The sequence below is a fragment of the Bombus vosnesenskii genome, unplaced genomic scaffold, assembly GCF_011952255.1.
Source record: "Bombus vosnesenskii isolate JDL3184/JDL3185 unplaced genomic scaffold, Bvos_JDL3184-5_v1.1 scf7180000013302, whole genome shotgun sequence".
Lineage (NCBI taxonomy): Eukaryota > Metazoa > Arthropoda > Insecta > Hymenoptera > Apidae > Bombus > Bombus vosnesenskii.
In genome coordinates, this window is record NW_022882951.1 from 2,161,336 (window position 1) to 2,179,058 (window position 17,723).

Consider the following 17,723-nt stretch of genomic DNA (forward strand, 5'->3'; position numbering starts at 1 on the left):
CTCGGCTTTATCTTCGTCAGCGATCTGGCCGCATTGTTGATTTATACCTGGTATCGAGCGTATCTGCGTCGCTGGAGAACCGGCTGATCGTTAATTATAATCGTTTCGGCGCGATTCTTCGGTATTTCGTACGTTCCGATTCGCGCTCGTTCCGCCGTCGCGCGGCTAAGAATAGCTTCTCGCGGCTCGGCAACTCCTTTCGTCGCGGCGCGTTTTAAACACGCCTTTACGAAAACGCGCGTATCTGATGCAGCATCTCGGTCGGGCATTCGTTACGAGCGTAACGTAAATCTTCGTTAAAGGTACCTAGCTGCGGCTTATTTCCCTTATCAGATTCGTTGTTACATGTTCGGTGCCAGAGGTGTATATTTCGGTCACCTGGTAGAAATCCCCATGCAAGGCTCGCCGTCGCGCACGCTCGACATTGCGAACCGCTCCCTTCCCCTTCGCTTTCGACGATTTCCCTCACTACCGTGCCATTGGACGAGCCAGCTCGCGACGGTAGAGAGGGACGAAGAGGGGAGGTCGATTCTCCCGTTTCGGCCGTGCACTAGAACTTGACTCCTAAGCTCGACAGTGACGGCGCAAGCTCTATCTGCGTTTCTCCGTCCCTCTTCATTTCCTTTCTGCTCTTATTCGCATACGTCGTTTCTTCCTATCTCCCTCGTTCTAATATCTCCTCCTCCTTTCCCCTACCACGCTCGCATCGCACCAAACTCGCTCGAAGACCTCGAGCGGTAAGGTTACATTTCTATCGTCAAGTATTACACGTTTTTATCGATTATGGATAGCCGTATATCGTCGCACTGGCTATGTTTTCCTCGCATTCGCGTTACGTAGATCGAACCGATAGAATGGAAAGTTCGGATTTCGCTTTCGCACGTGGTTTTTATTTTACGAGCCGACGAATCGGGCTGTGACCTACTTCGCGCGATCGTCGATAGGCTAATCGAGAATGTTCCACGAAGAAAAAATGTCAACGGTACAATTACGATTACTCGTTGAAATATATGGAAAGCGTAGGTGTTCGATCGATGATCGAAAATCGCTTGTCGTCCCGTGCTCGACATTTTCCTACGAAGAAAAGTGCAAGTAGAGACGGAACGTCGCTTGTCAGACGGGGCTCGCTTGCACTCCTTCCTTCTTCAGCGTTCTCCCCTTCCCGTCCCCTCTACGCGGTCCGCTGCCACCTTTTCGTCCTCCATCGCCTTCTCCTCGTCCTTCACCTCCTCTCGATCCTCTATTGTCCCTCTCTTGCTTCTCCCGTGGCTCTCCCTCCTCCTGCACCCTTCCTCCGTCTACCCTGTCCCCACCCCGCCGCCCTACCGGCTGCACGCTCACATGCAACGAGCGAGACCGGCCGGCTGGCACTCAGTTGCCTTTAGCGCCGTGCATCTCCGAGTCAGTTAGTCAGTCAGTCAGTCAGTCATTGAGTCAGTTAGTCGGTGAGTCGGGTCGACGATACACGCGCGACGGAGGTATCGTCTCTGCTCTGAACTACTTACACTCTCTTTTCGCCCGTAACGTTCTTCCCCTCCCCTTCTCCCTTTCTCCCTTTCTCGTTGTGTTCTTTGTCCTTCTATCTTGCGAAATTTATTCGCGTCGCGGGTCATTCGGTCGTGTCGCGTGTTGCTGGCCGCGTGCTTCTCTATTCGCGGCACGTGTGTAACGCTCTGGACGCGGTGGAATATGTGCGCCCGTAGCCCTCGTCGCGTGCGCTGCCTACGTCTCGTCAAACCGAGCCAACTTGCTCGTTTCTAGGAAGTTGGAAACGCGTATCGCGACACGTGCGTAAGTACCATATCGAACGAACAAACAAATCGAACTGCAGTGCGTTAGGAAATTTCCACGTCAACTGTACGAGGTGCAATAACTGTGCTCGTATGTCCCGTCGAGGATCGGTCATAGGGAATGCGTAGTACGTAGTCGCGTTTGTGATGCGCGCTCGTATTTTCGTCGTTGTTTCTCCGACAGAGCGGTGCAACAGTGATCTGTGAACGGTATTCCGTTCACGCGCGCTACAGCCAAAGGATTGCTTTTGGAATCCCGAATGTTGGAAGGATCATCGTCGTGTCCTCCTTTGCCCAGTGGGAAAGATTCGACTGTGCGTCTTATATGCAAACGAGTGCAACAGTGAAGTTCAATGTCAGAAATTCGCATGCTTGTTTTCTCCTTTTTTCCTCTCGGTACGCGTTGAATATTAACACCGCTATACCACGCTCCTATATCTCGCTACATTTTCCTAAAGTTCATACAGGTCAATTATCAAACGACTCTTAGTAAGAAGAGAATTTCTTTCGCGTATGACGATAATAAGAAGAATAACGATATAACGCGCGATATTTAAAACCAGACGTTCCAAACTTTTTACCTTTCGGATAGGTGCAAAATCTTTGTCCGTGGTTTCGTATTCGAAGATTTTTCTCAAAGTACCAGTGTTGTTCGAGAAGCGATCGAACGCGAAGTGTTTATCGGTGTTTCGTCGTAGCACGAGCATGTTTGTCGACATACGTAGATAAGCGTCTCCGATCCTTCGTTGCGTTTATGGTGCATAAAAAGTGCACGGTGCTTCTAACGCGCAATTGCGACCCGTTGTGTTCTGCCTCTCGCGGTAACAATGCAACTCGACCTTCGTGGATTAGTAAAAAGGGAATGTCGTACCTGTTGTGCTTCTTCTTCGCGTACAGTTGCAGCTTCAAAACGTCGCGTCGATGAAACATCTTGGAAGCGAGACTTCGAACGTGTACAGTTCCAGTTAATGCCCGATGAAATAAACTTCCGCTTGAATCCATTTATCCGAACTCGTATTATACGAAGGAAAAGTTATACAAAATTAGATAAACGATGTTTTGTTTTATAATATTGTTCGTCTGCCTTTCCCTAGGATCGTACAGAGGTGTGCAAAGTTTCTGGTCGGACAGATCGTCCGTTTCGTATTGCAAAATATTTAAAAGAATGTTAACTAATACACCGTGTCCCGTAACCGTGAAACCTTTTTAAAATGTTCAACTCGTATACAGGTACGAGATCGAACACGACAAAATCGGACGAGAATAATATAATAATAAACTAATCTTTGGTTTTCTAACGACGAAGTTTAGGTTTAAGATGATACGACTTTGCGATAGAATAACGAGATAATTAGAATGGGAGAATAATTCGAATATGGAAAACGAAGCGCGGGCCGTGTTCCGAGCAACGTGACGAATGTTTTGCATTTTCTTTTCGATGCCAAAGACCGAGAACGCGCGACGCTAAAACTGTCGCTGGATGCCACAAACATTATCGATCGTGCAAAGCATATTGTCACAGTGTGTCGTAATCAAACGTGACTTTTGCTGCAACGACTTTTGCGGCAGCGTGGGTACGATCATTATGCTCGTCGAAGCGCACGTGCCAAGCGAGCAATCTTTGGCCTCGATCGCTCGAAATTCGACCAGTTTCACGAGCGTTTTGAACGCATTGTAATAAGTTCACGGTACGACATACGAGCCGCTTCGAAGGCACTCTGACATTGTCTTTTCTAAACATTACCTTTGAAAATTTGCTTTGTAATTTATAACTATTTATATCATTTTCTTGCGCCGAGTAAACTTACGACCATGAGTCGTATTTTTCGAAAAGTTAAATGGTAATAATCAATAGTAGTTGTAGGAGATTTAAATACCTAGAAATATCTAATTTAAGATACTCGTAATATGTAGAGGCTGACACAAATATCCGTTTGAATTCTATTTTGTTCGTCGTGTTTAGAAATTCATATCGAACCGATTATCAATAGTTGCTTTTAGAGTGTGAAAATGTACGAAAACACGAGACATCCGAGCAGATTGCTATTTGGATTTCAGTTATATTAATAAAAATATGAAATTGTACGAACATTCGCATTTTGTTAATAACGAATAATTACCTTAGATTTAAAAATGGAGTTGGATCAGTTTGACTTCCGAGAGACTCGTGTTATTCCGTTTGTTTCTCCTACGATATACACACGCATACTGTAGTTGTTGGTCGAACTAGTTGTCTCATACTTTCGGCTACTTTCTTCTTCCGTGAAAAATACCGCCGTGTGTATTCGACGACGCGGATGGATTTGCGCAAGGTATAATGAATTCTTCTCGCTTGAAACGTTCTACCGTGGACAAAACAATGTTACAAACATATTTTTCAAGAGAGCGTGCGCCATGCAAATTTGAGAATCAATATCTTCGTGTAATTTAACAATTATTTTCCATAAATCTTTAAATTATTTTTTAACATCCGCGTCTTTAATTGCAAAAGTTATAGCCATAGAGGATTATTTCAACGTCATTCGTCTATTCGATTTATTTCTAATATTTGTCAGTTTAATCGCCACGCTATAATATAATGTTTCGCGATAGAAACTAATTTTATCGTCGTTCATCCGTTTTATTTATTCCAACGATTTTTAAACTGTTGCTTCTTCAGTTGCAAACATTGTGACAATTCGCGATACAAGATTATTTTGGATAAAATTACGAAATCCATGTCTTATCAACGAATTATTTTCATATACGTGCGTATCGGCGCAGATAGGAGGCTGATTATGAAACGAAGCTTCGAACAATTTATTATGTTTGCGTATTTTTCCACGGGTGCATTGGCTGGTGTATTCGTGAATCATCGTACCCTAACTACGAAAGTACGCAGTTTCAGCGTACTCTTCTCCCTCTCTTGAATCTTCTACGCAGTATTAAGGTGCCGGCTGATCTTTGCTGCGACTGCAACATCGCAGCGGTCAACTTTTTGTTGTCGTTCAAATACGTTGCACACACCAAGTTCCTGTTTCGTCGTTTCTTCGGTTTGTAAACAAGTTTGCGTGCACCCTTCTGTTTGCTTCTCTGCATAGTTACTCGAGGTTGCTCGATGACACACGTATCGATCTTTCTATCTTCTACTTTGTTACCCTGACAAAGTCGAACATTTTATATATTTTTTTTTTTCTTCGTTCGAGTTTCTTTATACTTGGAACTTTCCACTTTGTTAATTTTAATAGCTTTTTACATGGATTTATTTTCTTTTAATCCTTTCGTAAAAATTAATCGATCGGACGATTGAAATCGTCGATAAAATGAATTCAAAGATAATTTTATTCAACCTCTAGAGATACTTAGAGCGTGGCAAACGGCGAGAGAAACGTTTGATAAGTATGTAGGTGACGCTATTTCACAGGTCGCTAACTGATTCGCCAAATTCAGTCTACGTCGTGTCTAGTGGCTCGAGGCCATCCGAAGAATAGCTTACGCGTCCAACATGTGAGAAATGGATAACGGGTGAAGCGTGTGTTATCGATTAACTTTCACGCTGCAAATGACAATAACATATCGAGTTCGGTCGTTCTGGAATAAATAAATCATGTATGTTCGGGTCTCCTTTGTTTCTGTGCTACTCGTCTTTATTTTAGAAGACAGATCGATGGCATTGTACTCGAGCTGCCAATACCGCTTCAAAAATCCGTGAAAGCTAGTTCGAAACGTCGAAAACACGTTCTGCGTCGTTGTTTCCCATTCCCTTTTCCAATTTTTTTTTTTTATTTTTACCATTTTATCAGTTTTTATCGAGAATCGTTACAGAGAATCAATCGATGAAAGATCGATCGCTAATAAAAGTACATCGCAAAAGGTTGAATCTCGCGTCGAAATCTTCGTCGTAAAAACTCGAGTAGTTTCAACCACCTGCATTCGTGTCAGCCTCTGCCGTCTGATTCTACTTGCGGAGCACCGGGTACATATCGATTCGTCTTTCTTAGTAGACAGGGTTTGACGTAGCCTCTTCGTCTGTAACCTTGAACTTCAACCTCGACTCCGGGAGCCGCCATTAGAAATACGTCCTCCCTTTCATTCATCGTCGAGATTGATCGTCGCGAAAAAAAATTGATCGATCGAAAAAGAAAAATTAGAAAAGCGAAGAACCAGGAGACGATATTCGTTTTTACCTTAGTTAACGAAGGCAATTCCGTTTCCCTGTTGGGCAGGTTTTACATAACAGTGGTCGTAGTCTCGCGGCATGTTTGGACGAGCATTATCGTTCAGCGACGTTAGGAAGCGGAGTCGCCAGGCGGATACACGCGACGCTAAGAGAATAGAAGATGCACCGCTGCGATGCACGTGGACATACGTTGCATTTTGCATAATTGGCTGCGTTACGTAAGCATTGTTTCTCCACCGGCGGCGATTGTCGCCGTTGCACAGCCAAGGCAATCGCATTTTACTGCCTACATGCTGTGGTCAAGGTCATCGTTTGTAACACCGACTGCATGAATTTCATTTACACCGGCACTCTATTCATCCGAACGAGATTTTACTCGGTTCCGGATCGAACGAATTTTTCCCCGATTCCAATTATTTCTATCGACGTGAATTTCTCTGATTCGATTGAGAAAATCGAAGGGTCTACAGCGACAAACGTTTGAGATACTCTGCGAATAAATTCGGTACGATTTATCGCAAAAATACGTACGTTCGAACTCATAAATATTGACCGAACGCGAGAATTCAATTGTTTTTCTAATTACAATTGTAGTTATCGTTAAATGATAAACAGTTGGTCTGAGAAATGGTGCAGATATCTTGTGCGAATTTTTGTCGAGGCCGACCAGGGACTCTCGCTTTTCTTCGTCGGTTCTCGAACGCGTAAAAAGCGTGAAATATCGCCGTCCGTGACAGTCGGTCGCGGGATTCGTTTGATCTCGCCGATGACGCATTCCAACTTTTCATTTTCGTTCGCTTTCGCTCTCTCGTCCTCCCCGAATCTCGCTGGTTTATTCTCGGTTTACGTACGTATTTTAATCCTCTACGACTTTGGACGTGTTTCCGAAGAATCGATGATCTTCGAGTTTCTTCGGCTTTCAATTTCTATTCGCTGTACTCTGAATCGAATTATCTTAGCAAGTTCGATTATTCCGAGTCAACTATGACGATTAATATCGGATTATTCTAATAACCTTTGCATATTGTTAACGATATACGCTACAACTCACTTTATGAAACAATACTTTTTAACATTAAAAAAAAAAAAAAAAAAAAAAAAAAAAAAATTATCTATGCGACGACGTAACGGAACGTATTTCTTCGAAACTGCCCGTATCTCGCACGTAATATAGCAATATCTAATTGAACGTATGATTCATAACCGGAAGTTATCACTGCGTTCGAAGTTCCTTTACTCTCAAGTTCATGGCTTTGAGAAATATTTTCTATGCATACTATAATCGTAATGTTTTTATTCTTCAGCGAGCGTTCTTCTTTTATTACGTACTAAAGGCTGTTTCTCAAGGGGATGGTTGTCATTTTTGCCAAGTCGAACTTCCGCTCACGTTACGCCAGCGAAACTCGTATCGTGGAGCTCGGTTCCAGCAGAAACTCTATCTAGCTTGGATTAACGTCCCGCTCTATTTACCGCACCGCGATACGTTTATCTTAGGTTTCTTTTTTTTTCTACATTTTTGAATAATAAGCTCGATCAGAAAGAAAAGAACACAACGAGAGAATCGGAAAGGATCGTTTCGCAATTTGATATCACGATAAAAATTGTCGTGACTAATTATTAATTATAAAGCCATAGCGTACGCAGATACAATTTGCGTTCTTGTTTTATCGCGGTTTATTGAATCATTTTTAAGCTGTCCCAGCTAAGCAAGTGACCGAAGCCTAGGTGTTACTTGTGAATTTACGATAACTTAATCGTAGAATTGTTTGGTTATATGATTCGAAGTAAGCTGTGGATAGGATCGGTTCTTGGTTTGGATGAAAATTTGAGTTAAAATGTTGAAATTTGCTTCGCGTCCGTTGTCATTAATCCTACTGCTCCCTTACGGTAGTTTTCGCGCCACTTGCGTTTCTCTAACGTTGAAAACTGTCTTAAGTTTGACGAATATATGGAGGAATTCTTGTTTCAAGTTTACGATAAACAGGTTTTTTTTCGAAGAATTCCAGGGTCGTACCGATTTTTTGTAAAATTCCTTCGTATACTTTTTCACGAAGAAACCACGATATAAAATATTGGCATCGAGTGATGACTTCGACAGGAGTAATACAGAAATTCTATATTTCATACGATATATGTATGTAGAAACTTCCGCGCAAATTGGTCAATTACTTCTTGACATATCATGATATCCAATTTCGAAAAGCTATTTAAAGTTGAGCGTGTAACACCCATACCGTACTTCAAACTTCCAATCGAATTTCGCTATTCTATTTTACACGTGTGCTCTACGTAGTTCGTACTTTTTAAAAACGTGAAGATATTTCCTTTTTTATGCCCGGCGATTAAAAAGAACACAAAAACCGGCAATAAAATTTTGTTCTCTGGAACGATACCTTTATTGGAAATATCAAACAATTTTCCTTTTCAAAATTTAAATTTACCGAATGCCTCTTGATTAAAAATAAAAAAAAAAAGAAGAAAGAATAAGGAAAAAAGAAGATATCGAAGCAATAATTAACAAGTACGATAAATCTTTGTATCGTGAAGCAAATTGTGAATCGAATCGCGACGTTAAAAACCAGTCCGTTCGTTCAATAAATCCATTCTTGTTCCTAATCGTAGAACGATCGAGAGTTGACCGGTTGAGCGCAAAACAGCCAAAGAGAAGTGCATTGAACGAAACCAAATCGATACCAAAAGAGGCGGGGAAGTTAGCTCGATCTAGGGGAAGACGGAGGAGGGGGTGGTGGCGGCTAGTCGTTTTTTCGTTTTTCGAGATGAAGCGACCAGGGTATCGCGCGAGTTTCGCTTGAGAGTAGGATCCCTCGGGTTCAGTGAAGTATCGACGAAAAAAGAAAGAAGATAAAAGTGACGAGTGAAAACAGGAAGATCAAGACGGCCAAGATGATGAAGAAGGAGAAACCGATGATGTCGGTGACCGCCATCATCCAGGGGACCCAGGCCCGGCATTGGTCCCGTGGGAACACTTGTATGTATATTCTGATACCACATATATGTATAACTATTATAATTAATCGTTTAAATCGTTTTATACAGGATGTTCCATTTATCAAGAATGATAATCTTCGCTGAAAACGAATAAGAAAGTTCTCGACAAGTAGCTTTTTTTCCAAAGTTGTTAATAACTTTTTTAATCGGAAACTATCGACGGTAACAGAATAATTTCTTGTCGTAGAATATGTCAATTATTTAAGCAAAGTACGCAACACGAAATACGCTACTCCTACGATACAGTTGCGTAGAATTTATTTTACAACATAATCCCATATGTATGGATCATCCTGTACATGCACGTGGAATGCGATATAACGTTTCCAGTTATTTGCGAAAGCGGGAAAGAAAGGTCCTATTCTTTGTGCCGTCAGACACGTAATACCATTTATTGCATTCCCGAGTCATTAGTTTACGCATGTTTCGCAAGAATTATATGACCAGGCTAATAAAATACCGAGTCGCGTTAAACCTTCTTGAAAGATTGCATATGCGCCATTAATTGCTCGCGTATGCAAGACGTATTTGTTTCTCATAAAGTACTCTTTGTACCGTACTGTTTGTACCGTTTCGTTTTATACTTTGTACGCTGGCCTAGATACGTTGGTCTTTTTTAATTAATCTACGATCCATACGTGTAAGGATTTTCTTTTTTCTTTCCCTTTTTTTTTTCTTTGATACATTTTTATATACTGTTTTAGCCGTTTATATTATCGTCGGCTTCGTCGTTGGTTCGGTCTGTTATTGTACGAAGTCTATTAGATATCCTTTTTTAGTCAGACGAACATAGGTGATTAATTTACCTGTTCCATTTAAGAGCTATAATTTCACTCGAAACGATACACATCGTTTGGCAAATGCACGGCGAATTATAGCCTTGGCGATCACTCTTAACGATTAAAATTGATGTCACTGGAACCTCCTCGCGCCATGAATTTCAAGCTCTAATGGTACCTAAACGAAACCGACTGTTGAAATGTGCGAATGGTAATTAGCATACTGCTGGTAGACGGTCAATTAGCACCTGTGTCAAGGCTTGTTCTTATCTGTCCTCGATATTATCCTTGTTATAGTTTCGCAATAACTATATCCGTAATATAGTATATTACGTTTTCTGTTTATTTTAAATTCGAATTTATACTTCTATAATTGTTTGACAAATCGCGGAAGAAATATTCTTGTCAATTTTCACAGGAAATCGGTAAATTAAAATTCCTCTTAGATATTTTGAATTGCTTAGGGAAGAATGTTGTCGTGTTTAGATCGATAGAAATCGAGTCAATCCAAATTTTAACATTTCATTCTCGCTGTACGCGCGAAAAGCTATAGAATCGGCAAATTTTCATCGCAGAGAGAAACGCGATTTTTATCGCCAAAGCGTCGATATCTCGATGCCCGAGTGACTCACGCCGATTCTTCTCGATACCCGCTCGCGGACTGCAGCGTTTAACGCGCGCTCGTCTGCTATTAAGCATAGCATAGGGTGAAGGTCGGCTATTGAAACTTGAATGGCGTGTAGAATTCGCGAGCGAAAACGCATGCGCTCGCGGCGGTCTCGCGAGCACATCGTTATCAGTCGCGGTTTTAAAAGTGGCCTTAAAGCGGTCCGCAGACGCTCGCAGCGAGAAGGTCACGCCAATGCGCCTCGTTATCTACGCCCCTGCCGCAATTTACGAGGCTTTTCGAGCATTATCGCGTGCCCCTATTGCCGGCCAACACGCGGAGTGACGCATTTCAAGCTTTACACGATCTCTTCGTCGTTCTCTTCCTCTTTTTTTTTTTTTCTTCCGTTGGATTCTTCCTTTTCTTTCAAAGTTTTTATACGAAGATGAAATGTGTTGGTAGATCGTAGATGGGAAAATGATACGCTGGCTGTTACGTAGAATAACGTAGATTACAACAGTTAAATTACGAATATCTGCACTGGTAAGCACATACAGTCATTCGTAAATGTATTCGTACGCCTTATCGGTAGTTCGCTGATATTTATGCAAATTCATGCGTAGAGATTAGACTTACGTAGAAATTTGATTTACCTACTACATATTATAACGCGTACTGCACTTTGAATATTCTATATATTTTTGCATATTGCACGCATCGTACGCGTTTTATACTTTCAAATTTCCCACGAATGCGTAAAAATCCGCTGTATACGTATCGGAATGACAGTACGAGACAGTACGTTTCTTTTTCAAAGGGGTGCAAATAAAAAGTTACGACTATCTGCGTGAGAAAATGAACAAAACCTAACGTCGTATCCAAAGCTACGGAATCATAAAATCAATTACAACAATTTCTAAAAATATAGTCGTGAAATTAACGAAATGAGACGTAACTCTCGATACTTGATCTACAAAAGCACGGAAACTCTCGACGTATAAGTCAAAGGGTTCTTTTAAAAAAATAATCTCTATCTACGCTCTTATTCCTAATATTTACAGACCTCACCTCGTTCGGTGTTCATAGAAACTGAACTTCACCTCCTCTACGTAATTTCCGCGGCTTTATTTGCTTAGCTTAGACCCCTGGCCCAATCTCCGTTGTACACACGTGTCCATCCCTAGGTTATGCCACGTACACGTGCAACAACGCGCGATAAGAGCACGAGACGATCGGTAGAGCGGTTTGCGCTGGTTCGATTAATCCACGCACCAGCACGAACGCAACCTTGGCACCGATGCGAACCAGCCGTGAAGTGCAACCTCGCGGTTGCACACGTGTGCATCAACGCTACACCTATCGTGTTTGATTAGGTTCGTGCGGCTCGTAACGGTACGTGGGTGGTAGTCGCTTGAGTTTGAGCAATTCTGACCAGACGCGCGCGTTTAATTAACGATTCGAGCGACTGTATCGGGCACCGAAGTAGGTTTGATCCTTTTACACTGGGGACCACGTACGTCGTACAAGAATACGTCGAAAATGACGTTCTTTCGTGGCTGAGATATCGATGCGAGTAATGGTAATGTCTGGAAGGAAAGGAAAGTGAACAGATAGGAAAAAGAGAGGGAAGAGAAAGAGAAAATAGGAGAAGAGGGATTACGGATATATCGTAAAGCTTATATCGTTCGCGTACCAAGCTGTGGATGACAGCGTTCGATCGATGTAAGAGCGAAAGTACCGCGTTGATTCCCTCTGTTCGTTCATCCGATTCGAGTTCAGTGTTACAGGCGTCGATGTTTACAACGAAAGTAACGTCAGATAAACTCGATGATTCACGTAGTTGGCGCATAATCGATCAATATATATGCGATCGCAAACTCTTTCGAGAGATGGTTCTTTGAAAAACGCACGAATATTCGTATCTATGCGTTTTAAATTAAACGAGATATTTGCTCTCAATTTTGCCTGAACATAATGCCTGAAATTAATTTCCAAAGTTTACGGTATATTTCAATTTTAAACCTACAGCTGCTTTATATTATTCGGAATATTCTGCGAAGCGACGATCGTTCGATTCGTAAAAATTCGTGAAATTTCTCTTCGCTAAAAATAGAACCAGATGCATGGTCGTACATCTACATCGATTCACCGACATCTAATAAACTCAAACAAGATTTTATCGTCGTTTTTTGATCTTCGAAGAAGACTGGATCACACGAGGTTAATCATCGAAATCCCGTGAGGCAACGAGATGCAGCGGAGCAAGGCTTTGTACAGGAAGCGATCATTCATTGTAGTCACGTTGGCAGTCTTCGTAACGTGGATAGTGACCGATTAGATGTATCTATTACGTGTACGTATCGGCATACGCAATCGTAGCGGGACAATCACAGCGTTAATAAGCGTTTCGAGCACGTATTCGCGTTATGTGGAACGTGTAGTTCTTGTGTCGCCACCGAGTTTCACCGTGAAAGTCGCGGTATCTATCCTCTTTGTTTTATTGTTGACGCAATCACGAATACCAGAAATCGGCCGGATTACTTTGAACGTATATTCCCTTTTCGTTTAAATTCTCTCGTCGTTCTGTGACGAAGCGCAATTCTTTGAAAATAAAATAAAATTTTGAAAAGTGACGCTGCTGAAAGTTTCTTCGGCGCGTGGCAATCCTTAAGATTGGAAATAATTTCCTGAAATATCAGATTTACTTTACTCGACGCGCAGCAAACTTCCGAGAATCTTCGAATTGAGGAGAACGTAGAGATGGGGAATTTTTAATCAAAGAGATTTAATTCTTCGTACAGATATCGCGAATTCTCACGCAAAATTGTATGGAAAAATATTCTTGGCACGCTTCCTTCTTCGATATATCACGTGATACGTCCAAATTTATTTTAGACGGAATACGTAATTTTTTTTTTTATATCTAAATTACGTTATTCATTTCATCGTTTTATGTGAAGCATTTAAATGAAGTTCGACGAAGCTCGATAATGAAACCTAAGCAAAGGGATGAACACACGTAACGACGAAAGGCACGATGTAAGCACGTGCACGAGTAGTCGGGTTTATGACGGTTGATTATTGGATGCGCCATGGGGAAGATGACGTTTTGTACCGTGACACATGCAGAAAATTTCCATACGCGGTGCGAGTCGGGCACGTTGGATGCACGCCTCCATTGTTATTCCCCATGGTGTATGTATACCGTTGCCTCCGCTACATTAACTGGAAAAATAAACGTGCATGTAGGATAATAGTCAGCAACCAAGCAGAATTACAAATCTCCTATACGTTTCTCATACGAAGATCCCTACAGAAAGTTCATATTTTATTAAAATAAAATGCAAATAAAAGATAAAGCATTTTTTACAAAGCACAGAGAAACTTTTGCGTCACACGATGCATCGTTAACGAAAGTAAAACTCGTTAAACTTCCAACGCTTCATTTCGATACAAAACGTCAAACTGTCGCTAGAAACAAAATTCTCCTAGCGTTCTATTTATTTCGTCCGTGATATGCAAATAGCCTGCTAAAGTTCCTTCCTCCCTACAGAAACGATATCATAAAAGTGTCCGACTACGCATCACGAAGTTTCGCGAATGACACGCAGGAAATCGAATGAAACGATACGAATCTCGCGTTGCCTCAGGTAACTGTCCACGCGGATTTATTCCGTTTCCTCATAAGCGATCTCTTTCATCCGTGATCTAGCTATTTTTACCTCGTCCATGGAAACTCGACTTTGTCTTCTCTCATCCCCCTGCCATTTATCTACGTATCTGCCAGACATCCGGTTGCTCTTATCGAACGTGAAATCCCCGATGTCGCGAAGACCTTTCGAGTTCTAGAGACTCGACGTGTCCTGCAGGCGATCCGTTCTACCCAGTCCACGTTGGAACTGCAAATTTTCTGACCATCTCGAGCAGCAACGATCTCCATCATTTTGTTACGAACATTGATTATAGATGACAGTGATCTGAATCATGGACATGCTCGATATATAGCCCGTTCGATGGCTGGGTAATTCTGAGAACGCGTATCCACAGATTGCTCTTCAGGGTGTTCAAGTTAATTTCACAATGAAATTTGTGGATTTTTGTATTGTTTTTCAGTTGGACGTATAAGTATAGGAATTTTTAGAGATGTTTTTTGCGAGGAAATTTTTTGGAATTTCTAACAACTTCGAAAGATTTTACGCTAAATACGAGGATTTAAAATTTCATTGGTGAAAATGACTGTTAATTGGATTTCACTCGATTCAAGTAACGCTATCTTCTTTCTCATCTATAGTATCGTTTTAAATGGAACATTCTGTATAGTCGAACGTGCGAGTGTAAGTACAATAAGATCGGAATCTCCGATCGGAGGTCGATTTAACAAGCAGTTTCTTTCTACTGGTAGAAACGAGAATCCACGAAGACTCGAAAGTAGGTACAATGATCTTCACTTTGGAAACAATCGAAATCCGTCTTCTTAATCGTTCTACTGGTGGAAGGAAGGTCAACAGGGATCGTCCCGTCTCGTGATTAACGACCTTTTTACCTTATATACACGGCCATTATGTAACCTGGTTGACGTTCGTTGACTAACTTCGTTAGCGTTTGTCGGTGAACAGACGAACAAAACTGTCGACTCTGTTTCTGTTCTCGATAAAACAAGGTCCTTGGGATCGAATTCTTTCCGATCCTAAGTTTGATTTGATCGCGAATCGACGCTGGAATCGATGTAATTCGTTCCAGAAAGATTAGTCGGCGATACGATATTTTTAAGGCTGTTGATATCGATATAAAGAATTTTATGTTGCTTTTGGTGTTTCTGTTGGATTTGTCGATTAGAATTAATTGAATTATTATTACTATTTTTACATTTTGTATATCTTCGTGCTCATTTTTACACTTTGAATTTCCCACAACGAAGCTCCTACCATTCTTGATTAGACACGTTAAAATATATCGATCAGTTGATTAAAAAAAATCTAGAATTTATTTAATGTACCTGTGTAAAATTATATTTTCCTGAGAACGTTTGGAAAAAAGATTCGGATTAGATTTCTATAAAATTTCCGTAGATACGAAAGATTTTCATTGTTATAAATATTTTCCTACAAATTCAAGTAAAAATTTGCGAATGTATCTTCATAGGAGAAGAATAAAGTGCCACATATTAGGTTGAATAACATGGATCTATCTATCTATGGCTCGTCGTTCACCACGTCCAACAAATTACATTATGATTGCGTCGAAACTCACCGTTTAATAATCACTTTATAATGGAGGGTTACTGTTACTGCTATATTCCACTAGTACTGTTATTAAACGTGTTTTTACTACTTTCATTTATCACATGCTAGCACAAATATTTACAGTCGATCAGGAAGATATTAAGAGACCGATATAAGTTTCAGAAATTATCAGAAAAAGGAGATGGAAACCCGTTATTTTAAACAAATACGTATGATAATCCCAGTATCGAGGTGTCCGCGCAAACGTGCTTTGAAATTTCCTGATATGTCAATTAGCAACGTAAATACTTAGATACTTGGAACGTACATATTTATTTGAGCATCTCTGTCGAGAAATCTTTCAAAAAATCTAAGAAAATAAAAATCAAACTTTGTTTTGTCCTTCCCTTGTTTCCGGCTCCATCGATTCCGGTTGCATCCGCTTTAATGGAGACACATTTTTGCATAACGCACACTTTTTTCGTCCTGGTATACGTCCTGGCTTCCACTAGTTACCTGCGGATATACATATAACACGTTGTAAATATATTTCTTTATCGTGTACACCGGTAGTAGGAGGGAGTAAATGGAAGCGTGCAAGAACGACACGCCTCGTTGCACCTGTGACAACGAGGCGTATACACGCGGTTCCACGAGCGCGTAAGTATATGCTAGCTCACCTGCTTGAAATCGTGAACCCCTGACCTTCGCCATGGTATTCGCGTACAAGGCCAATTCAAGCTCGACATACTCTTATTCGCTGATATACCACGCGGCAGCGCTAGCTCGATTTCTTCGTTAGATACGAGTTGCATTGAAACGGCTATTAGACAACGAGAAACCACTCTTACCTTCGCGTTCTTTTCTTTTTCCTTTGTAACATATCTTTCGATTGTTATTCAAGATTTTTTATTCTACATTTATTAGATCTGTCTAATTGTATATAGCTTGTCTGCAAGGTATATACAATTGGAGCGAAAAGACGCTAAGTTATGGGAAGGTTTCTGATTCAATTTCATGAAAATCCGATATCTATATGGCGTGTCAATGTTACGCGTGAATTGAGAAATTGGTACATTCTTGCCTGTTGGTATTTAATCTCTTTGCAAGTTGCGTATGTCGAAACAATCGCGACTAAAAAAAGGTCAAAATCTGATGGCTCTTGTAAAGTTCCATATTACGAAATTATCAAAATCGATGACGAAGATTAAAAGAGAACGAAGCTTTTTCGGCGTTAATAAATTCGTCCCTGAGGAGGTTAAAGAGATCGAGCCAGTTTTATTTATGACGTGAAATAAGAGCATCGACGGTCGAGGTTGTCGCGATCGATAAAGCAAGGTGCGTGGGGGTCGTGGCTACGCTCCTGCGAGTGCACAACAGACCGATCTATATGCAGTCATACTTTATATAGCAGCAAACGCCACGTGCAGGGCAACTTGGTACCTGGGTCACCGGGAGAAGGTTACGGGGTCGAGATTTCAACCTAGGTGCATGGATTTCAGCCGTGTGGGCGTGTAACCGCGACTCGTTGCAGGTGCACGTTGCATCCGCTACCGTTCAGAATTCGTGTTCCATATTCTTTCGGATTTTTAAGCTGGAAAGATCAGATTGCGTAGGAATAAAATGTCGCGAATTAAAAGAAACCTATTTTTTGTCCTATGACAAAAATTATTATTTAAAATTTCCAATTCGCTCTATTTTAATTCCACAATCCGTCAACGATTTCAAAAAGTATTCACCAGTTAACTGCGTTCGACGTGTATACTCGTCGTTGCTTGATTTTATCTGCGCAACCCCTGAGGGATTTTTGAAACTAAACTCAGCCGTTAACAAGTTAAAATGATATACTCTGCAGTTAATACGATTTAGTTTCATGCACAAGTTACTAATAAATAATTTCCAAATGCACGAAGAACAATGTGAAAATACTGAAAATTCAGAAAGTAATTCCGACGAGTTAAAAAGCATTAAGAGTAATATCTTTTTACGACATTGAGTTTTTCCCTTTTTTTTTTTTGTGCAGTAGGTAAAGCGCGAGTGTAACTCGGTTAGGATTAAGGAGATTCGGGTCGTATCTGGTCAGACGCAAGAGACTACTTTGCTCGCCAGGAATCTTTTCTACACTTTTATCTGCGAATCTTTAAATCTTGAATTGTT

At 41.1% G+C, this 17,723-nt stretch overlaps 1 protein-coding gene across 10 annotated transcripts in view; it reads left to right on the plus strand.

Annotated features, from left to right (window-relative positions):
- LOC117234012 (retinoic acid receptor RXR-alpha-B) overlaps positions 1–17,723 on the plus strand; it is a 61,073-nt gene that overhangs the window by 19,383 nt on the left and 23,967 nt on the right. For 3 of the 10 annotated variants that reach the window (XM_033494816.1, XM_033494817.1, XM_033494819.1), the window contains exons 1-2: positions 1,317–1,478; positions 8,572–8,938. The exons of 1 other annotated variant lie outside the window; for it this stretch is intronic. In XM_033494816.1, coding sequence (XP_033350707.1) covers positions 8,854–8,938 — 85 coding nt within the window. In that variant the 5' untranslated portion in view covers positions 1,317–1,478; positions 8,572–8,853. 6 more of the 10 variants (XM_033494820.1, XM_033494812.1, XM_033494813.1 and 3 more) reach the window with 6 other exon arrangements.